At 46.2% G+C, this 24,073-nt stretch overlaps 1 protein-coding gene across 11 annotated transcripts in view; it reads right to left on the bottom strand.

Annotated features, from left to right (window-relative positions):
• Window positions 1-24,073, bottom strand: part of Garnl3 (GTPase activating Rap/RanGAP domain like 3) — a 148,730-nt gene that overhangs the window by 66,697 nt on the left and 57,960 nt on the right. For 10 of the 11 annotated variants that reach the window (XM_036183416.1, XM_036183419.1, XM_036183427.1 and 7 more), the window contains 3 exons: window positions 11,765-11,839; window positions 3,642-3,741; window positions 1,265-1,383 (listed from right to left, as the gene is read on the bottom strand). In XM_036183416.1, the coding sequence (XP_036039309.1) occupies window positions 1,265-1,383; window positions 3,642-3,741; window positions 11,765-11,839 (294 nt within the window). The remainder of the gene's footprint in view (window positions 1-1,264; window positions 1,384-3,641; window positions 3,742-11,764; window positions 11,840-24,073) is intronic. The other variant, XM_036183417.1, reaches the window with a different exon arrangement.

The raw sequence follows: 24,073 nt of genomic DNA, 5'->3' as shown, positions 1-24,073 counted from the left end.
GCCCTTCCTTCTAGGTCGTTTAAAGTTGTTACTCTATTGCTATACATGTATGTGTGCATGTAGGCGTGTGAGTGAATATGTGTGTGTGTGTGTGTGTGTGTATGCTTTTACCAGGGTATCATATTGCCTGTGTACAAACGTTCCTAGAAAATAATAGAAAAAAGAAAACAATGGGAAAAATTCATGAAAAATGAAAAAAATCAAATATAAGAATTGCTAGAAGACAAATTTATGAATCAGAGTAGCAAGTAGACATAATGAAAACACATAAGGAAAATATGAAACCTAAAACAATACAGCTGGATGGATGTTGGTGCTGGCTGAACAAGAAGCAGAGAGGGGACATCGTAGGGGCTATAGCCAGATACTCATCTGTTCTTCCAATCTAACCAAAAGATGGGCTGGTTCATACCTTTAACTGTTAAAAATAGCTCCAGTCAGGGCCTGGAGAGATGGCTCAGTAGGTCAGAGCAGTACTTGTTCTTTCAGAGGGCCCAGGTTTGGTTTCCAGCACCCACATGGTGGCTTATCATCCATAACTGCAGTGCCAGGAAACCTGGTACCCTCTTCTGACCTCTCTGGGCATTAGGCACACACCCGGTACACAGATGTACACTAAGACAAACACTTATACACATAAAATTAAGAAATGTAATTTAAAAAAATAGCTAGGGTTAGCTGGGTGTGGTGGTGTACTCCTATAAGCTCAGTACTCAGGTGGCTGAGGCAGGAGGATTGTGAAGTTTGAGGCCACCTTTGTCTACATAGCAAGTTCATGAATAGAAAGTGAGGTCCTATTTCAACAAACAAAACAATAGATAAAAATGAACAAAACTAGGGCTGGGGATGCTACTCAGTTGGCAGAGTGCTTGCCCAGCATGCATGCAGCCCTGGGTTTGATCCCCATGTCATCATAAGTGGGCATGGTGGTGCATAATCCAATCACTTAGGAGTAAGAGACAGGAGGACCAGAAATTCAAGGTCATCCTCAACTACAATGTGAGTTTGAAGATAACCTGGGATATGTGAGACTGTCTCAAAAACAAACAAACAAACAAAGCCTTTCATAACCTCCTCGCCAGCCCCCAAACAAAAATGAACATACCACTACCATTAAAAATCCCAAAAAGTAATAGATAAGATTAGGAGAGGAGGCATCTGACAATGGGTTGACAGGACTCTGAGATGGTGATGGGCTGCAAGGCCCTCCCACACGTGTGCTGACCAGGTGACTCCAGAGTACCAGGGCAAGTCAAGTACTCACTGTTTTCCGCCACAGAATTGCACGGTACTGAGGGACACGCTGATGGTTCTGGTCAGAAAGGGTCACAGACAAGAAGAAGGGGCTCTTCTCTGCATCGTTTCCAATGTAGTTCTGATGGACTGGAGAAGAGATAGCAGGTGAGAACCCAGCGGCTTCCTTCAGCCAGCAGTGGCCAGCGCTCACACAAGCTAACCCTAAGACTGGCACGGGGAGGGCTGACCACTAACTGTGGATCCACTTCCCTTTGCCAGCAACTGGTTCAGAAACTAACTATTCAGTGTAGACTGAGACAGGATGAGAAACCTGCCAAGAGCCTTCTGGGAAGGCTTCTCACTGTAAAGATGCCCCCTTCCTCTGGCTGTCAGAGTGCTGAGTGATGTCTGGAGTTACTGCAGCCTGGTGTGATCCTAAGGAGGGCAAAGCCACCACAATAAGGGTAGGGAAGAAGAACAAGCAAAAGAGCCTAGGCCTTTAATATCACCGAACTGTCGACACCACCAACCACAGGCCTTCCCTGGCTCACTACAACCTGCTCCGTAGACTTTGTCAAACTTTTTTGTTCGTTTCCTTCTTGTTTAAACCAGTTTGAGGTAGTCTTTGCATTACCTCTTTGGATGCTGCTGTTATTCAAACTCACATTGCTATAAAGCCAATGCTGTGGGCACTCTGTGCACTGCCAGGGGGAAGATGAATGGTACATTTCTTTCTTTGTAAATACTTCTATATTCCCCACCCACTCAAGCAAACCTTGCCTGGCCAGACCTGAACTTTAACTTTTTAGAAGTTAATATATAATACTGCAACAGTTTTTCTTTTCCTTTTGTGTGCAGCACATTGTTATGTATGTGTGTGTTGCACACACATGGTCTATGGATGCACTTAGGAAGCCAAGGGAAGATACTGTCTTCCTTCTTTGCTCTCAGCTTCACTGCCTTCAGACAGGATCTTGCTTAACTGGATAGTCTCCATTTTGGCCAGGCTACCAGCTAGCGAGCTCCCAGGATCCACCTGTCTTTGTTTCTCCAGTGCTGTATTGCAGGGATGCTCAGCCATGCCCAGGTATTTTACATGGGGCTGGGGATTTGAACTCAGGTCATCATGTTGCAGAATAATCGTTCTCACCCTCTGAGCCCTGTAACAGGTTTTTAAAAAGACACTGCACCAATTTCCTGGCTTGAGAATCATGTTCTACAATGGATGTCTCATTGAGTTTCTCTATTCCCAGCCCCCTTCTCTCATTAGCAACAGACCTGCTTTCTGTCTTTCCATGTGCTCTCTCTAAAACCTATGAGCAACCACACTCTTGGCATGTGTAAGGCCCAGAGTTTTGGGTTGTTTTTGTACATCTCATTGGAAGCTTCGCTCAGCCCTCTAGGAAGGACTAGAAATAGCTCCACTTTACAGACAGAGAAGCTACATAGGAGCAGAACCATGCTACAAACCCATTCCACAGGCTCCATGAGGTCGGGGTGAGCCTCATCTTGTACTGTACCCCACTATGTACACTGCCTACCAGACAGCAGGCAGGGCTTAAATATGTGTTGCTGCTGCGTGAATGTGGCAGCAAAGTCCACAGTCTTTTGTTTATTTTTTCCAGACAGGGTTTCTCTGTGTAGCTTTGGAGCCTGTCCTGGATCTTGCTCCGTAGTCCAGGCTGGCCTCGAACTCAGAGATGCGCCTGCCTCTGCCTCCCGAGTGCTGGGATTAAAGGCGTGTGCCACCACCCCACCTGAGCCTGCAGTCTTAGGGCCAAGGTTTGCTCAGGAAACCATTGCTCTCCTTCATGGTCACAAACTGCTTAAAATCATGCAGATGTGTACTGACCTTGCTAAGTTAAAGCCTTTTTTCCATCCTGAAAGTTCTTATCTCTCAAAGATGAGATGAGCTGATTCCTCATTTACCAGGGGGTTAAAACAACAACAAGCCGGGACAGTGGCACACACAGAGGCAGGCAGATCTGAGTTCGAGGCCAGCCTGGTCTACAAAGCGAGTTCCAGGACAGCTAGGGATACACAGGGAAACCCTGTGAAAAAACAAACAAACGGGGTTGGGGGTTTAGCTCAGTGGCAGAGCACTTGCCTAGCAAGCACAAGGCCCTGGGTTCGATCCTCAGCTCAAACAAAACAAAACAAAACAAAAAACAAGCCAAACAAACAAATAAAACCCCAACAACAACAAAACCCAGCCCCACACCACTCCTCCCAAACAGAGCTTCTCTGAGTTGTAGCTCTTAGCCTACAGCACTCAATACTGACCTTAATGTATACTGTCTGACACTGTTGTCCCTCAACTATTCCAGTCCACTCACACAGGGTGTCTGAGATCATGCAGTTTTGAGCAGCATTTCTTCCCCTGGTCACCACGAAGGCATAATTACCTTGTCCTAAGAAATACTTGAAATACCATCGGGTGTGGTACTCTGGGTTTTCTAAGTGCACGTCTGTTCTTCGCCAAGTGCCTGGCAGAGCAGCTGCGCTCTGTAATGGAACAAAGCTGTGTCATTAAAAGGTGTATTTAGAAAATGAACATGAAGCTATCAATAAACCAAAAACCAAAGAACCAGGAAGAAAAAGTCTCCATAAAAGCATACACATAAGAGCCGGAACCACATGTTCTCACTAGCAGTGACAGTGTGAAGTCATGTCACAGAAACATCTAGCAGTCTGCAGGAATAAGTAGACCCAGTTCTAACAGGCATGTAAAGTTTTTCCTCTGGTCTGTGGCATCCCAATAAATGGAACTGCTGTCCCCTAGGGCACCAATTCTTACTACTTAGCACATTTCATCCAGAGGACACTTCTTAGCATCTTACTCAAGGTCATTTGCTTTGTAGAATTTTTAAATGCATCTTAACAATTGCCCAGTTGGTGTGGAAAATATGGACAAACCTAACCAGTAATCCTATCAACAGACAGTCATGATGATTAATCTTGGTTGCCAACTTGACTGATCTGGAATTAACTAAAGTAAGCTACTGGGCACATCTGTAAGAGTTTCTTGATTAGGTTATTTGAGGAGGGAAGACCTACCCTAAATGTGGGGGCACCTTCTGGTGGAGGCCTAAAAAAAGGAGGTCCAAGGGAAGAGGCTGCTTTGTAAACACCCCACCCTGCCACCGCCACTGCTGCTATTGTTTTTTGCTGATGTCAGAACCCTGAAGACCAGTGATCTCCAGTAATCTTAGGCTTTCAGCACCAGACTGGGATTGCTGAGACATCCATCCTCATGGACCAGGCAGTGGGTGCTCAGACTTTCCAGCGTGAAGACAGCCTTCACTGGACTACTCAGATCACATGGCGTAAGCCAACCTAACAGATCTCCTTTTAAAAGATGTCCATCACGTCTGCTGCTTTAGACTCCAACTCACAGAGTCTCCCCCAACCCTTGCCACATTCACAGGGACTTTTTCTTTTTCTTTTTCTCTGAGACAGGGTTCCTCTGTAGCTTTGTTCCTTTCCTGGAACTCGCTTTTTAGACCAGGCTGGCCTCGAACTCAGAGATCCACCTGCTTCTGCCTCCCGAGTGCTGGGATTACAGGCGTGCGCCACCACCGCCCGGCGAAACAATGATATATATATATAATGATATATATATATCATTCTGCCTCCCGAGTGCTGGGATTAAAGGTGTGCAACACCGCCCGGGGCAGGGATTTTTCCTTAACAACATGGGAGCATACCAGTCTTGCAGTTTGGAAGACTGCAGATGTTCATGGTGGTCAGGAGAGGCTACCAGATCCCCTGGAGCTGGAATTACAAGTGAGCTGCCATGTGAGCACTAGGAACCCACCCTGGGTCCTCTGCAGGAGCAGTAAGTGCTCTTAAATCTCTGAGCCATCTCTCCATCCTTCTTTTCCTATCTTCATGAGACATTAAATATCCTTACAGGGAACATCCTGATGGCCAGGCTGAGACTGTGTTAAAGTCATTGGAATGCAGCTTCAAGGACATAACATTTGCCATGGTAGGAAACAGACTATACAGAGCATGCTTTGTGACTCTGACATGCCTTGGAAATTTTCTTCATGGTTCTGATCAGTTCTTTATTATGTTGAAGACGTTTTCTTCAATTCTGAATTTACAAAGAGGCTTTCAAAAATTTTTCTTTGCTAGATCTTTGTAGAAGAGATTAAATGGAGGAGAATGTTACATTGTAGTAGATCTGATGCCGAACAGTTCTTCGATTCCTGGAGGTCCTTACCAGGTCATGGTATATTCTCTGAACAGACCCCTGGACTTTTAAAAAGAGGATGTGCCATGGTTGTTCCCGAGGGCACCTGCTGGCTTCTTCTCTGATGACGTTACTATCTACTTAACTTCTTGTGACCTGGTATCTTTGAACCTGAAGTTCACTAGTCAGCTAGCTTTCCAGACAGTAAGTTCCAGGGATCCGTCTATCTCTAACCTCCATGCCAGTGCTGGGATTACAGGTGCCTATTGCCACGCCTGGCTTTTTAAATGGGTGCTGGGGAGCTGCGCTCAGGTCCTCATGTTTATACAGCAAGCATTCCACACATGGAGCCGTGTATCCAGCACAGCCACCTCCCCTGTGTCACTGAAGACTCAGGCACACAAGTAGAAGCTCATCACCCCAAACACTTCAGTGTCTACTTCTCAGAAAGAGGTCTTTTCATACGTTAACTAGAGTACAGCCTTGTTCCTGTGCTGGGGATTGAACCTTGATCCTTCTGTATGCTAGGCAGGCACTCAATCATTGAGCTACACCATCAGACCTGCAATTCAGCCTTAGCAACTTTGTAAATTTAGCATCTATACAATATATTATCATCTATATTCTGAATCTGTCACCATACTCAATGCTGACGAAAGCTTCCCACCCCCTGTCAGCACATGATCATTTTGTCACTGTGTCTCATTTCGACTCCCTTCAGAACATTTTCAGAAATTTGTCTTTTGTGACAGTGGCATTTTGAAGCACGTAGTTGTCCTCTCTTTCTTGCTTGTTCAGTAAAGCACTCTCTATCTTGTGGCTGTCTGATGCATCTCCACAAACAGATCCAGGGGCTGCACACCCAGCCAGAACACTGTGTAGGTGAAGCTGTCCTCAGTTTAAGATAAACTAAGGTAACTAAGCTGCCCTCGTGCTCCTTGTTGGGAAGGTTAACTGTGATCACCCCAAGGTGTTTCCTCTTTGTCGGCCTCTTGGGGTGACTCAGGAGGAGGAGTAGACTGGCTTCTGTTCTTCGGAGGGTTTCTGCATGGTTCATCAGCTACAGTCACTTGTCTTTAACCGTGAACCCCTGGCAGCACTCCTGATCTGCAAACCTTTCCATTGTGCAACCAGGTCTGTACAGCTAAGGCACCCACAGAGGGGCACCCAGGCCAGGATGCTGGCCTCAGCCACTCAGACTCCACAGAGGTTGGTGTCATGGTTTCAAGGCCCTAGACCTTAGAAAGCTTCTAGAAAGCTTTGAGGGAACTGTGATCCCAGCACAGTCAGACTTCTGGAGTTTCCAAGACCCAGGTGGAGCAAACAGAGAGGTTTCTTTCAAGTAGAGCCTCGGCTTAGTGCGTCTCTGTGCGTTGAAATGTGTACTCCTGGTTCTGCCAACAAGCTGCTTCCCCAGAACTCTCTAGGTGGAGCCTGAATCTTTTGCCATTTTTCTTATCTTTCCTTTCTCCTTTCTCCCTCTCCTCCTCTTTCTTTCTCCCCTCCTCCATTCTTCCCTCTCTCCCAAAGCCAGGTCCTTCATGTGAACACGCATGCAGGTGATTCTGGTAACAGTGAACTTTGAGAAGCAATGGTCTCTACCAGGGATTCAACATTACAGAGCTTTTGAAACCTGCTGCTGGACTGGCTCTCCAATGTATTAAAAATCCTATGGATCACGGCATTATAAATTATGTTTAAAACGTTTCCCTTATCACAGTCTGCGTTTTATGCATTTAAAAACAAAATTCCGAGAGGGGTCTATAAGCTTGACTGCCAGAACCTTTGAAGCTCCTGCCTTGGTCCACACATGTCCTTACCCCAGAGCTGAGCACGGCAACTGCAGAACAGAAGAATCCAGGCGGAGGCAGCCAGAAGTCGAGAGCAAAGAAAGATGAGGGCAATGACATGCTGTGTACCTCTACTGTGAGCCAGGTGTTACGGATGAGGTCTTTTTTAAGGACTGAGAAGCCATTTCACTGTGGCTTCACTGAATACTTAACTGAAATGGAAGGGGGAACCCCAATACCCAAAAGTTGTGAGTCTTGCAGAACCAGACACCACTGTCCCTTGTTAAAGGCACACAATGGGGAGAGACAAGAGTCCACATGGGGACTGATGAAAGACATGGAGAACCAGGTAAAGCCCAGGACCACAGAAAATGAGCTCTGCATTCTATGTGTGTAGCCCTGGCAGAGAGCAAAGGGTACATAGGGGGGCGAAGTCAAATGATTCTCTACATGTCCAGCCTTGTAACTATGACCTAGATAGAGATACGGTATCTTTAGACAGTCCCCAACCATTACCCAATCACAGCCGACTCCCTGACTTTCCTCACCGTGGGTTAGCTTCACCGGCTGCTGGCCAGGCTTTTCATCCTTCAGTACTCGGCCTGTGACAGTCATCTTTTAGTTGGTGCAGTGATTCTTTCTTCATCACTATATAGCCCCAGGACAAATGCCAAGCCTGGTGTACCCACTCTACTCAACCTCCTGTTGTTGGATGTTCAGACTGTATGCAACTGAAGCCGCTGTGAACAGGACTCTGCCCTCTGTGAATACACACACTCTTATGCATTGGGTTTTAGTGGGGACAGGCAGATTTCCAGGGAAGACGCATCACCCTACACTCCTGTTGGCACTGTTCTTACTATTCCATGGCCTCTGGCCAAGGTCCAGGCATTCGGGCCTCTTCTTTTCAAATGTCCTGAGGTGCTGTGGTGGTGCCTAACTGAACTGCAGTCTTAGTTTTCAGCAAGCCCTATTTTTAAGTATGACCTGTTTTATTAGAGGATTTCAGAGACAGACAAACACCAGCAGTTTCAGGTGGGAATGAAAGAGAAACACATGATTTGGCATCAAAAAGAAAGCTAGGAGATGATGAGATGGCCCAGTAAAGGTGCCTGCTGCCAAGGCTGATGATCTGAGTTTGATCCCCAGGACCCACATGGTGGAAGGAGCTATGAGTTGTCTTATGTGGTGGCATGTCCTTCCCCTCCATAAATGTAATTGAAAACAAAGTGAAGAGGAAATGTCTGAATAAGCCCATTTCCCAGACAACTGATGTTCAATGTTGCAACTACCACACTCACTTTATGCCCTCTGGGGCATGCGTTTGCTTCAAAGACCTGCTGTGGGATTGCGGACTTAAACGTTCTGTGCTGTATGCGTGCCCACAGAAGCTCATGCTGGCTAGTGAGTTCTGACGCTGAGAAAGCCTCGTTATTTCTGCACCAACTGCAAAGCCATGGAAGCTTCTTTTTGCCTCACCCCTCCCTACTCCCATTGGGACTTGTGGGGAATGGATGGGGGCACTGAATCTGACCTGAATATTTGGAGAAGAATTTAATCAAAATCCATATAAAACACCTGATTCTGCTTGAATGTCCCCTAATATTTGGCTTCTGGCAGAAAATCACCACATACATTCAGGCTACAAAGGGGCCCTAGTTTTATACATGCCCATGATTCCTCAGAGTCTTTCCATAGTGGGGTGAATGGAGGACTGAATGTATTCCAGCTTCACTTCCCAGGCTAGATTGTTGAGATAACACCAGGACAAGGCAGGTTGGACTTTTTTTCTTTTAAAGACTCTATTTTTAAATTACTGTGATGGTTGACTGGATGGGTAATGTCTCCTCCAGGCTCAGGTATTGGAACACTTGGTTCTCAGTTCTTGGCACTGTTGGGAGGTTTAGATGGTGCAGCCTTGCTGGAGGAAGCCTGTCTCTGGGAGCAAGCTTTGGGACTACATAACCTGGTCCCACTTGTAGTTCCTTCTGTCTGGTGCCTGCATTAGAGGACGTGAGTTCTCAGCTTCTGCCTGTTGCCTGCTGCCATGCATCCCTGCCCTGATGTACACTTACCCTCAGGAACCATAACCAGAAACAAGTTTCCACTCTCACTGTTGGGGCCCCTACAAGAAGACCAGGTCACACAACCGTAACACAAATGCAGAGGGCCTTGGTCAGTCCCGTGCAGGCTCCCTGGTGTTGGTTCCGTCTTTGTGAGCCTCTAGGAGCCCAGTGAGTTGGTTCTGTGGATTCTTGTGGTGTCCTCGGCCCTCCTGGCTCCTACAATCCTTCCTCTCCCACTTTTAGAGGATTCTCTGAGCTCCACCTAATGTGTGGCTGCAGAAGCCTAGGGTTTTTTTTAAAGATTATTTTTTTATTATTTTCAATTATGTGTAGGTGTGTGGGATGTGCACTTGAGTCAGGTGACTGAAGAGGCCACAGATGATGGGTCCCCTGGAGCTGGAGTTAGATGGTTGTGAGCTGTCTGGTGTGGGTACTAGAAACCAAGCCTGGGTCCCCTGCAAGGGAAGCAAGCACTCTTCACTGCCAAGCATTGCTTCAGCCCCCCAGAAACAGATGGTTTTAAATTCTTATTTGTCCTTTTGGAAATATTCTTGCCTATTAAAAACATCTTTCCCATCATCCTGGAACTGGCTTTTATGTCTAGTACTTAAACATTTCTTCTGTGATAGTATATACCTCCCACTTTGTGGTGTGTGTGTGTGTGTGTGTGTGTGTGTGTGTGTGTGTGTGTACACACTGCATGTGTGTGAGTATGCAGGTGTGTGCTCTTGTGTGCACACAAGTAGAAGCAAGGTTGAGACATCTAGTGCCTACCTCCATTGCTCTCTGCCTCATTTCCTTTGGGCCAGGGTCTCTCACTGAACCAAAAATACCTGTTTTCAGGTAGGTTGGCTGACCAGTGAGCTCTCAGAGTCTACCCATCTCTGTCCTCTAATACTGGGGCTACAGGCACATGTAGCCGTGGCTTTGTATTCGGGTGTTTGGACTTAGAACTTGGGTCCTCATGCTTGCAGAGAAAATGCTCTTATCCACTAAGCAGGTCTCAAGTCCAACTTTGTTCTGTCTAATAGCTCCAAGTGAGCATTCCAGTGTGCAGCTGGGCTGAAAATCACAATCAGTCTCTAGTGATAGAAATTCAGGTTGCCCTAGGCCCTCCCCTATTTTCGATATTGCTATAATACCCCCAGAAGAATTGCTAGGCAAATGACACACACTTTAACTGCTCTCCCCTGAAACTGGGTTTCCATGTCCTCAAACAGTAGACAGCCCTTCCCATACTAACACAGGTAGATGTGTACAAAGCTGGAAGACTGTCCCCTCTGTTCAGCCATCAACTAGTTGAGGTACCAGGAGGCAGCGAGGGAGCGAGCGAGCACCCCAGTGGTCCACTCGGGGCAACGCTCATTTTAATTACCACTTGGAATGAGCACACAGACGGCATGACCAGCATCTTGGGGAGTCGCAGAGCCGCTCAGTGGGTGAGCTAATAGGACAGGTGACAGAATCAAGATGTCACAAAACTCCTGACAATTAGCAACTATGGGACGTGTTAATGAGCTGATACTCAATGCGGACTAGGCAAAATCTTATGCTTAAGTACAAAACACAAATCGCTCATGGGAAGACCAGGTGTTGCAAAGCAGGACCCATCTCCCTCCTTATTCAGCAGAAGACTGACCCAGAGGCATTGACTCATAAATTAGTGCAGGGCTGCGATTTAAATCCAGGTGAGTCCACTACACCCTGATGCTGTCCCACATCTAAGCAACAGGCTCATGAGCTAGACTGCCAGGCAGGGGCAACACACTGTCCTCAGAGCATCTCCAGTAAGGAACAGGCCAGGCCTGCTTCTACTATGGCTCTGTGGAGCATACCCAGTGTCCTGCATTAATCTGTGAGGACTTCAATTTAAAAGGCTCAGGGTCATGAGGACAGCTTAGTGCTACAGCACTTTCTTAGGATATATGAGGCCTGGGGCTTGTTCTCAGCACTGCAAATAAACTATGAAAACAAAATGTCTCCAGTTGGATATGCTAATGACCCTGACTTGATAATTCCATGAGATATACATGTATTGAAAGTTTACACTGTGGGACTGGGAACATAGCTCAGGCAGAGTGCTTGATTAGTAAGCACGAAACCCCGAGTTTGATGCCCAGCACTGTACAAACTGGTGTGGTGGTGCATGCACACCTGTAATCCCGAGATGGAGGCAGGGAGTCCAAAAGTTCAAGGTCATCCTTAGAAAAACAGAAACTCCTTAGATCTAGAGGCTTTGGCTCTCCCTCTGGTCTGCAGTGGGCAGAACAGTCTTATGTGTCTACCTGACTTTATGATGATCTTTGAAAGAATATGTGGAATTACCAGCACCTTCTCTGCCCCCACGATGGTATTTCCTTTATGTCTTCTTGTGTAAAGCTCTGAAAAGCTCTTATTTGTCCCTTCCAGGGCTCAGTTGTTCACTGCTACAGCTGAGAGCTTGGTGACAGTGCAGGAACTTGGGGTGTCCTTACCTCGTCCATAGAGCCATTTTCCACTCGGAATCTTCCTGCTCTTTGGATGGCTCCATCAGCATCACTAGAGATAAGCTGAGGGGAAATGTTCAGTTAGCTAGCTGGGCCTCCATATGTTACGTTGCTGAGACTCCCCTCCCCCAGAAGCAGCCCTATCTACTGACACCTGTTGGTGGACCCAGCCTAGAAGCAGAGTCTACTGTGAGCCCCAAGGCCTTTCAAGTCCAAGAGCAAGTCCCCCCTAGAGGGAACATTTTCACAAACTGAAAACCATTAAAGCCACGATCCATGGGAAAACAGTTTTAGTCCCTACCACATGTGGACAAGCTGCAGCTCACAGATGGCAGAACTCAGAGCCAAGCCGCAGGCTCAGCCACCTTCCCAGGAAAGCCCAGAGAACAATTAGTGGCTGGCCTGAACTCAAGCTATAACCACCAGAGAAAGCTCTTGTGCTTCATTCCATTTTAAATAGTCTCTGGAAGGCCAATGCGCCCGTTCCCCGCCCCCACCCAGGCCAGCTGTGCAGCTTGCCAGTTGGCGGCCTTAGGGAGCTCGGTGCTGGAAAGCAGTGAGCAGAAAGAGGCTTGAGCTCAGCCCCACAGTCCATAAGCCAGTCTCAAGATGTCTGCCTTCCAGCCTTCTCAGAAGCAACATGGGAAGGGTGTATACAAGATTTTCAAGTTTTAAAATCTACCAGCAGCTCACAGCAAAGGTCTGCCAATAATGTCCACATTTCAAATGTATCAGAACACACTTGCCTGGGGGGTAGGGTGTGTGGGGGTGCTTCTCACCTCTAACTTAGGCTCACTCCCAAACCAGAGTACAACTTCTTCAGACTGCTGCTTCATACTTACACTGTGCTTAAGAGACATGGAGGTGTGAAATAAGGAACACGCTTTCAGAATCCCCCACCCCACAAGCAAATTTTGCCATATTAAAGGATCTGAAAAAAAAAATAAGGGTTTGGAATATTTTCTCATGTGAAGACAGAAGGTAGGGGGATCTGAGTTCAAGGCCAGCCTGGTCTGCGCAAATTAGCCAGGAATACAAAATGAGATTCTGTTTCAAAAATCCTGGAGGAGGGGGCTGGAGAGATGGCTCAGCAGTTATGAGCACCTCTTGCAGAGGACCTGGGTTTAATTCCTAGCACCCACATGGTAGCTCACAACTGTCTGTAATTCTAGTTACGGGGGATCTGGCACCTTCCTCTGACTTCCACAGATACAAGGCATTTACATGGTGTACAATACACAAACGAAACAAATGTAAAAATTAAAAAACAAAAACCAAGAGAGGCTGGAGAGATGGCTTAGCTGTTTAGATCACTTGTCGCTCTTGCAGAGGACCTGGACTCAGTTCCCAGCACCCACATGTTGGCTCACAAAGGCCTGTAACTCCAGTTCTAGGGGATCAGCCCTCCTCTAGCTTCTGTGGGCACCAAGTATGCATATGGTGCACATACAAACATATAGGCAAAACATGCACATACATAAAATAAATGAATACAAACACCCAAAATATAAAGTTGTATCCAGCCTTTATTTATTATGTGCTCCTATATACCATACATTCTTCTGCCCCAGCACATACTACCTCATTTACTGTGGGTAATAACACCACAGGATATGTCCTAGTATTGATCTCGGTTTTAATGAGGAAAAGGCTGAAAATCACAGCTAAGGTCACATAACTAATTGACAGAAGCTGAGCTGGGACATGACAATTGCAGCTGGGCCTCAGAAGTTGGCAGCTATCCTCAGCTAAGCATTGCCTCACCTAGAAGGTCCAAAACAAGCCTGCAAAGTAACCTCTGGACACAGATGGAAGCTGTCTATGTCTGCGGCTGGCTACTGGCAGTATATAATGCCACACAGCCATCAGGCAGAGAGTGAGTAGTGGAATTCACTTTGTCCAAACAGAGGTCTAGCCAGGCATGGTGGCACACACCTATAACCCCTGCACTCAGGAGGCTGAGGCAGAAGACTGTTGAGTTCAAGATCATCCTCAGTAAGACCCTTTTTCACAAACAATAAAACAGAACAAGAAAAAACAAAACCCAAACTAAACAGGACTGGCTTTGCCCCTGGCACTTGGGAGTGACTTCTTAGCCTAGTAATGTCCTATATGAGTGTCTCTTTTCTTAAGGGCTTCAAGCCATACTGGCAAGTAATACTGTATTTGATACTATAGGTCATGCATGTTAGCTTTCCTTCTGGAAGAACTGAAGGCTAAGGTCATCCATGTGACCGAATCCCACTAGAAAGCCAGCCAGTCACTCTGGCAGTACTCCATACAGCATGGCTGGGCCAAGCCATTAGAGAGGACATTTGGAAGCTCGATGCTGGGACTCACTTGGATTCTGCTTGTGCTGAGTTGAGTCTATGTCCTTTGGCTGTCACAAAACTAAGTGTGCTAACGGTTGTCAATAAGTTCAATGAGTCTTCTATCCAATCATAAAAACGGGGGAGGGGCACTTACAGAGCGAACTCTGCAGGTGGCGTTGGAAGGAAGGATGAGCTTGTGGGCTGACTGTCCCCAGGCCATTTCTCAACCGCAAGTGAAAGGGCCTGAGAGATGGCTCAGTGGGGAGGCTTTTACTGAGACCAACTCCCAGAATCCACATAAAGGTAGAAAGAGAAAAGGGATTGTACAGACTTGTTGTCTGGACTCCTGTCCACATGGGTACCAGAGAATGTGTTCCTCCACACACAAACGCACAAAATGATAAGTACAAGTGAGAGATAAGGTTGGGTCTCCAGGGACTCTGCATTCTCACAGGGGAAGCAGCGGTGTCAATGGACAGTGGGCAGAGAGCACTTGAGTAGGGCGGTGCTGGTGCAGGCTGCTGAAGGGGCTTGGCATGAAGTGTCTGAGGGTCACGTTAGGACCGGGCAGGAGCAGAGCACCACAGGCAGTTCACAGTGTCTCCCACAGGCAGAGGAAGGGACACTTACTCTCACTTTTTACTCATGAAATGTAAGGTGGTGAAGTCCTGGCCACAGCAGCCTCATGGAGGACTTGGGAGAAGAGCTGACGCTCATGATTCACCCATGTATCAACAGGATGAACACAGATTATTTCCCCCACATACCCAACACGGCCAGGCACAGGCTCTCGTGTCCTTTCCCTTTGCTGAGACTAGAACACGAGCGCATCACTTGTCTCAGTTCAAGAAGGAAAGAACACTTTTCATGATTTAATAGTTGGAAAAGAGTTAGCACCCTCTGAACCCAGGTCATAAAATCCAGGAAGAGATGTAACTCAGATCTGATACTAAGTTTCTCTTCCCTCTACCTTTTCCTCATCACCATCTTCATCCAAAGTGCTATCATCTCTCAACGGATGCTGTGGCTGCCTCCTAACTAATCTAGCCATCGCAGACCACTGCTCCTTCCAACTCCATCTTCATGCAGTGACAGGCAGATGTGGTAAATCCCCAGTGTCTCTGGCCCACAGCCCCACCTCTCTGCAGTCTCTTCTCTTCCCTCATTTATAAGCTATTGCTCTCTACCTAGATGTCCCAGCTCCTCCTTCTGATCCACCCAAGTTCCTATAGCTTCAAGGTGTCTTCCCTGACCTCCTGCATGGGCAAAGGGACACTTAGCAAAGTTGTGTTTTATATTCTTTCCTGTGATGACTTGATTTCATTGGGTCTCTCTTCAGGCACACACTTTGTTCCTTAATAACCTCTATGAGGACAGCATCCACATTCATCTCCTGTCACAAGTGCATCTGCAGAGCTAAGTCCACTGTGTGATGTAGAATAGGTTTTTACTGGGCATTTATAAACAATTGATGGATACTGAGATTCTATGGACTATGGAAATGGGCTATTCCCTGGAAGGCACAGTAGGATCATTACTCATAGTAGAAATGTCTAAGACAGTCTACTGGTCTATCACGTGTGAAAGACCAAGGAGAAGGAATGGCCAGGCAGCCTAAATCAACAAGTGCAAGGTGAAGTCAGCCTGGGGAGTCACTTTAATAGGACTGTGTAACCTTAAACAAGCGCCACTGAGCATGGCCTAGAGGGACTTCACACACAGGGAAGTGGAACAGTGGCTGGAAAGGAGGTCCTGCTAGCCACATGCCGGAAGGACCCACAAAGACTGTCACACCAGATGATGAAAAGCAGAGTGCTTCATCTAACAAATGGACAGAACAAAACGACAAACTACAGAAGAAAGTCTTTCACCACGGCAGAGAAGCTGTTTTCCAGGTAGCTCTCCATATCTCAATTACTCCTCACAAACCTCTGATTTGGCCTCTTAAAAACACAGAAAATGTACACTAGCCATTTTGTTAAAAGATTGTACTCAGGCTGGGTGGTGGTGCACACCTTTAATCTCAGCACTCTCTGTGAGTTCAAGGCCAGCCTGGTCTACAAAGTGAGTTATAGGACAGCTATGGCTACACAGAGAAACCCTGTCTCAAAAAACCAAAAACCAAAATCAAAACCAACCAACCAGCCAAACAAAAACAAAAAACAAAAAAAAACCTCTCCTCAGGAATGACTCAGTATCACCCAGAAATCATCAGAATGCCCACAGCACAACCCAGAAGTCTTCTCTTCCAACCCATCCCAGGGGTACAGAGGTCTATGTGCTAACAAGCTCCACTCATGCCGTCTTCCATGGTGTTGTCACAGTCATATCTGGACACAAGGTGGACATTTCCCATGAGGCAGCTGATCACTGACTTGATTCTCTCCATCTGCAGGCAGGTCAAAGTCCTGGGTGGCAGGGACAGAGCTGCCTTCAAGAGGGGTATGCCTCTCCCACAGGTCCTTTCCTTGCCTTTAGCAATAACCCCAGATACCAGAGACCACAAAAGCCCATATGAAGATGGCAGAATCACCGTGAGCCTGAGTGTGTGGAGCAGCCACCAACTACTCACAGTAGCTAGCTAGATGTGAGGAAGTGTGAACTCATTAGGTTTCTCGTGTCTTACTGTCCACAAAGAAGGAAATCACTAACCTTGTAATAAGTTCCGATTCAGATGTGGAAACTGAACCCTCAGAGCATGTGTAGTTAAAGACTAAAGAACAGAAGGGCTGTGCTGTGAGGCCCAGGCTCTCTGAATTCATGAGCCTCCTGCCTCAATCATATGAATAACAGCTGCCCATAAATGCACAACTTCTCAAAGCATTTTTTTCAACTTTAAAATACGGAGCTAATATTGAACAGTAGCATAAACAGTCCTATAAAATACCATAAAAGAGAAAAATTCTGAAAAATGCTGTAAAACTGTATAGATCCCATTTCAGTAGAAAGCAACTGAGTAAGAAATCCAGTTTAAAGAGTAAAGCAACCGGAAGTTCAAAGCCACACATCTGCGAGAACTCTTGACTTCAACAGGAATAGCAAATGTGAGAATTATCTAACAGCCACAAGAATGGGGACAGTCACGGCACGCAGTGCCACAGGCATTCTAAGAAAATCCTGCTCTGAAGTGAACGACCAAGAAGACAGAAGCTGGAGTCCAGGCCTTGATCCTAGAAGACACAACAAAGGACCCCAGGACACGGACAGAGCAATCAGGGCGGGGCCCACGATGCTGGGAACTGAGGCAGGGGGGTCGTAGCATCAGCTCAACTACCGTGAGATCCTGCTCCCAAAGGAAGGCAGAGGAGCCCCGTCAACACAGAGAAAATACAATCACTAAGAAGAAATGAGGTTTCAATGAGACAGACAGTTATCTAAGGCAAACCGACAGTGGAAACTAAGAGAAGAAAGAACTTTGAAGATGTCAGGACACTACCATAGAGGCGGCCTCTTCTGAGGAGGTGAAACCTGGTGCCCACACACTGCAATGGCATGGCCACATCAGGGAGCAGGGCCACTTCCTTAGTGAAGAGGAGTCAATGTATTTAGCGCATGTTTCATTTCAGGGAAAAATTCTATCTAAACAATGCACATTTATAAAATTTTAAAAATTAATTTGAAAGAAAATAAGAACAGGAAGAAAAATGTTATTAACTACCATTTAGTAAAAATGTTATTAGTTTCATATTAAAGGCAATTAAATGACAACCTTTTAAAAATTAATGCAAATTCTATATTTCTTCAAAATCCCAAATTTCTCTCCATTGTGCCTAGTCACTTTGATTCTCTGGGCTGGGGGTTCCATTCCTTGGCAGCTCATGATTCCTGTCTGGCATGTACAGTGCACTTGGCATTCAAGTGGATAAACCATAGGAATACATTATACTTATAAAAAATAAATTTCAAAAAGGTTATGTAAAGTACACCTTTAAAAATAGTATTTCACATTTCCCCTCCATTCTTTAAAAATAGGTGGTTGGAAGTACAGGCTGACCAGTTCAAACCTAAGTTTCAGAGTTGCTGGCTTTGTGGTCCTGGGGGGGCGGATATCAATCTTTCCCTGTATCTCTAACATGAGGATAACAAAAGGCAGGGCAGGAAAATCAAATTCAAGGTCAGCCTGGGCTACCAGTGAGACTTCAGAAAAAAATGTGATGTATGTGTGTGTCAAATGGATGAAGATTTTATCTGCATCTAAGCTTGCAGAGATCATTCAATAATGTAAAACATATAATGAGCCCAGAATAGTGCCTGGGCATAGTGGGCATGCAACAATATTATACTACTATATCAGTATACTACTATACCATATTACCATGTTATTGTGAGAGTGGCTAATATAAGATGTTCTGATAGCTATTAAAACACTAATTAATGTATTGTTGATGAAACTGCCCTAATACTTGATTTAAAATCTTAGAAGATCTGTTTAAACATTGGTATATCTGGCAAAAAAAAAAAAAAAAAAAAAAAAAATGGTGAGAGACTATTTTTCAGGCCAACACAAACTGCTGTACTAACAAAGATAAACGCAACCCAGTTCCTGCTCTAGAGGACCTCAACCCTACTGGGCACATGTGAGAGGGACAGATCTACATAAACAGATAAATCACAACCCAACCTGTTTAAATGCCGTGACAACAGAAGCCAGCACAGAGTGCTGTCTTGGGGGTGGGGGGGTTAGAGGAAATGGAGACCAGCTCTGCCTGAGGGAGCTTTGGAAGGTTCCAGTACTATAATGGAATTTATTCTGTAGCTATAATGCAATTTGTTCTGGTACAGGACCTTTGATAAATGATTTTCAATATAAGCAGGTTTATAAAACTATAAACACTGGTCAAGAAAGCAGACCCATTTGATGCTTTATATGCAAACCTCTCCCCCTACACACACTCACACACACCCTACACACATATCTTGCTTAGAAAGTATATTAGGAAGGGAAGAAAGTTCCCGCTTTGTACCAACAGAAGTGTGGAGTCTGGGAATGTGGCTGCCTTGGGTTCTATCTCCAACACTACTAATAAAGGTAAACGAAAAGGGGGTGGTAGGCAGAAAGGCAGGCAGAAGATTTTATCTGCATCTAAGCTTGCTGCATCAGTGAATGGTGCTGTGCGTCTCCTCTCCTGCTCTGTTGTGGCTCATGTCCACTGCACACTGAGAGGAGAAGGAGGCCTGCTCTGGTGGGGGTTGGGGGAGGTCTCCTTCAGTCCTATTCTGCTGGGACAGAGGACAAGGCAGAGATTTGGGAAGTTTGGTAGCCAGGGAGCTCAAGATCTTGGTATTTCACAAAGCACTGAGGCATTCCTATGGAGATGGAGGGAGAGACAGATCGATCACCTGGAAGTGCATAGGCCAGCTAGCCTGGAGTACACAGTACAGCGGCAGAAACCAGGGAGACTGCCTCAACATGCCTGCTGTGACACTTGTCCATACACAAACAAAATTGGGGGGTAATCTTTTCATTATAAGGGTTCTGATTATTAACATATCTATTTTTCCTTCAAGAAAACAGTGGGCAAGATGTGAGGAGGGCTCTTTTCTAACTGCTAGAGAAGAGACCCTTGAGGAAAGGTAAAGGGATTTTGCAGAGCTAGAGAAAGAGGTTTGCCTGGAGGATGCTTTGAGAAGCAAGTAGAATGCTCATGTGTGCAGAACCTAAACTCTATCACGTGGTCAGGCAGGCAGACGTGAGACTCAGCAGCTGGAATGGAGGTACCCTGGCATCCCCGACACACTTGTACAATTCAAACTGGCATCTGACATGAGAGTCAGAGGTTATGGAGGGAAGTCATGAGCTCAAAGGTCTGAACGAGGTCACAGCTTCTTGGCCTTTGTCACCTCATCAATGACACTTTGTTAAGCTCAGCAGTCTCAGTTAACACAGAGGGACAAGGGATATTTATTGTGTAGGGTACTTGAACCTGAAGTCACATGAACAGTCCACCTATGTGGTCATGACAGTCTTTCAAACTGCCTTGAGAGTCTGCGCTTTGATTGTCTGCCTGCCTGGTAAACACGGCACCATCTGCATGAGGGTCAGATGCCGGAGGCATATGCTGCTGGAAAATGCTCCAGAGAAGCAAAAAATGAGGCAGGACCAGGAAAAGGGCCTCTGTGTTGGAGTTGGCGACAAGGATGAGTAGTCAACAGGCTTATCAGAGGCTGAACTAAAGTGTCCATGTGGTCCTTTTGAAGTGCGGCCAGTTAATGAATGGTGACTGCTCACACACTGAAGAGAAAGCAGATAGAGAAGTAGGGGGAGGAAAGAGCTTCACCACAAATGGGGAGCGTCAGGGAAGGTCCTACAGCAAATGTCTCAGAACAGTTCTGCCAACAGCTGCCTGCCCTGAAGATGGTCGGAACAGGGGCAACACCCTTTCTTTCTCTCTTGCTCTGTGCTTTAGAGAGCTGGCATTTCCTCAAGCTTTTGGAAGGAGCTGAGCAAACGCTATTTCCATACTCCTCTTCCAACCAAAGCCCTTGCTCTATGTGGTTCAGATTAGCACAGGAGAAGGCCCTATCCGCCTCATACCACTAGAGACTGCTACAAGACAAACACCAGCTAGATGCTGGAGATTCCGTGGAAGCTCTGCACAGTCACTGTCCGTGCAGATGCTCAGATCAGAGAACGGACGGCACCAGGAGGCAGGCCATATATGAGCCAGGTGTGCATATTCTGAATGCTGGTGACACATGGTCTGCAGAGCTGTTTTGTTTTTCTACAGAAGAAAATCAACAACAGAACATCCCTCAATTGCAGGAGCCATGAAGTCATGCTGCCTATGGGCAAGACAATAAAATGCAAGCATGCCTGTAACTAGCCCTCACTATAAAAGTGAAATACACGTTTAGAGAAGCAGTTGTGGCCCTGGGGGAGGTGGAATTCGCTCTCTTTAGAACAGCATGCTCTACAGCACACAAAGGTCATGCACATGGGCAGGACCAGAGGCTCCCAGAGACCTCAGACTGATGATGAAGATCTTTCCTGGGGAAAGGAAACAAAACAGTTTTAGAAAACCCAGACAGCAAATCTAGGAGCAAGTGTGCTTGCCTGTATTTGCAGCTACACTGGAGGACAGTGCAGGAGGCTCATGAGTTTGAGGCCAGCTCGGGCAAGATCGTGAGACCCTGTTTCTTACAAAGTAAAAGAAGAACAAGGCAGTAGTAACCTTAGTTTAGATGCCAGCACAGAATGCAAAGGAACAACGTGAACGAAGAGTAGGGAGAAAGAAAAGCTGTATGGAGCATGGAGGAATGAGAAATGCCTGCTCTTTTTCTATGCTGGGAATGGAATGTAGGACCTTGTGATTATGCTGCAAGCACTTTGCTAAGTTATTTCCCTGGCATCTTGACTCTTATTCTAAAAGTCACAGCCAACAAATGAAATTAGGCATAAATAAAAAATAAGATCTAGATAGGAGACAATGCTGTCTGTGGCAGAGAGTCTATGTACTCAAAAGATGACACTTCTTCTTAAGTAAAGAAGCACAATAAAACATTGAAGCCTATTGTAGTTAATAGAATTGCTAAAGGGACACACACAGTCTCCACAGCAGTCATCTGCAGGTGGGCGGTGCAATGCTAAAGATGGATTTAGCTGTCCTCTCTGCTTTTCAGTGCATTTCTCTCCCCACTTCATTTCGAGACGGGTTCGCTGTGTGGCTCTGGCTCCCTTGAACTCACTCTGGAGACCAGGCTGGCCTTGAACTCAGAGAGCCACCTGCCTCTGCCCCCCAAGTGCTGGGATTAAAGGCGTGTGCCATGATGTCCAGCCTCTTCAGTGTATTTCAGACTCTCCTGTAACCAGCATATATTCTTTTTGGAACTACAGAAGGATATAAGAAGTATATCCACTTTTATATGCCCATATGCACATACACAAAAGTAAGAAATAATGTAAAGTGACAGAAAGAAACCATCAGACACTGGATTTTTAGCAGAACTGATGTTCTAGCCAGTATACAGACATCTAGCAGTGAACAAAGAATAAGGTGGTACCCATGCTAGGCAAAGTAAGAAATGCCTGCAAATAATTACAAGGCAGAATATGACTGGCATCTTGGAGAAATGCAAAGACATAGAAGGTTCCAGAGAGTGAGGGACAAGTGGTCAATTAGGGCAAACAGGAAAGGATGTATGAGCAAGCTGAGACTTGGCAGAGGCATGTGGAGACAGATATCCTGGAAGGACAGGAAAGTGTGAGGAGACCTTACAAGTGTGGTAACCATTGGTAGAGATCTGTTTGCTGGATCCTGGGCCCCATGAGCTAATGTTCAGTGGTGGATAAGAGCAGGGTTGAGGAAGCTGTGGAATACAAAGCTAAGCATAGACTCTGTCACCTCAGAGCATGATGCTGAGGACCTGATGCTGGTACCTGTTTGGCTAAAAGCATCAGGACACTGCTAGAGCTGGACATGAGGGCAAGCACTCTGTACAGCAACAGGAAATCAAAGCCCCAGCTTCCTGTTAATTACAGTGAGGTGAAACTAGATTGCATCTTACCAAAAACTTTTGAATGGACTCTTTCAGAAGTCAGGAGAGCCAGAGAAAACGCCAGGTCAAAGAAGAAGGAAATAAAACAGATGGCATGGGGGAGCAAGTATCTCCATCTAGTTCTTACCCTGCTTCTGCAGCAGAACAGGCAAGAAGCATATAAGGAAATGAAAGTCACTCTTAAAATGGAATCTCCTAAAAACATGCTCGCCAGTCTACTCCAGACATACTGAATCAGAATGCATATTTAAAGCACATTATTGTTAGGTATTATAAAGTTCAAGGAGTATGGGGTAATGTAAGATCATGGTATTTTATTTTTTTATTAAAGATTTCTTTTTTTTTTCCGTGTGTGTGTGTGTGTGTGTGTGTGTGTGTGTGTGTGTGTGTGTGTGTGTTGTGTCTATGTATTCGTATGCAGGTGCTTCCAAAGGCCAGAAGAGGGTATGAGATCTGGAGTTACAGGTGGCTGTGTACCACTGAACATGGCTGCTGAGAATTAACTTGGGTCCTCTGGAAGAGAAGCAAGGACTCTTTTTTCCCCTCTTTATTCTTTTCTCATAGGAAACATTCTGACCGTAACCTCTCCTCCTTCCTGCACTCCCCCACCTTCGCACCCTCCTAGATCCACTGCTCCTGTTTCCCGTCAAAAAACAGCAGGCCTCCCAGAGATATCAACTGAACACGGCATAACAAGATGCAATAAGACTAGACACAAACCCTCATATCAAGCTGGACGAGGCAACCCAGTAGGAGGAAAAGGGTCCCTAAGAGTGGGTAACAGAGTCAGAGACACCCCCACTTCACTGTTAGGAGTCTACTAAAAACCCCAAACTAAACAACCACAGCGTGTATGCAGAGGACCTAGTGCAGACCCGTGCAGGCTCTGTGGTTGCTGCTTCAGTCTCTGAGCTCCTACAAGCCCTGCTTAGGTGATTTTGTGGACCATGTTCTCCTAGTGTCCTGGCCCCCTCTGGCTCCTACAGTCCCTCCTCCTCTTCTGCAGGATTCCCTGACCTCTGCCTAACATTTGACTGAGGTCTCTGCATCTGCTCCCATCAGCTGCTGGAGGAAGCCTCTCCAATGACGACTGGACTAGGCACCATCAATGAGTACAGCAGAGTATCACTAGGAATCATATCACTGACTTTTTTTTGTGACATGTTTGGTTCTATCCTAGGTCTCTGAGCCATCCATCTTTTGGATCTTGGCCATCCAGGCGGTGTTGGGCATGGGCTTCTCAGGGCTTTGGTCTCAAATTAGATGGTTAGGCACTCCTATAAGCTCCAAGGCACCATTGCCACAGCATATCTTGCAGGCAGGACAGGTTGTGGGTCATAGGTTTTACAGCTGGGTTGGTGTCCCAGTCCCACCATTGGGAGTCTAGCTTGGTTAGGGTCACCCTCATAGGTTCTAGGAAGTTCCCAGGGCACTATGTTTCCACATCATCCCCTAAATGCCCACTTATTCCAGTCATCTCTTTCCATAT

The sequence above is a fragment of the Onychomys torridus genome, chromosome 4 (genome assembly GCF_903995425.1).
Source record: "Onychomys torridus chromosome 4, mOncTor1.1, whole genome shotgun sequence".
Lineage (NCBI taxonomy): Eukaryota > Metazoa > Chordata > Mammalia > Rodentia > Cricetidae > Onychomys > Onychomys torridus.
The sequence above is the reverse complement of the archived record's forward strand: the minus strand, read 5'-3'. Positions and strand labels throughout refer to the sequence as shown.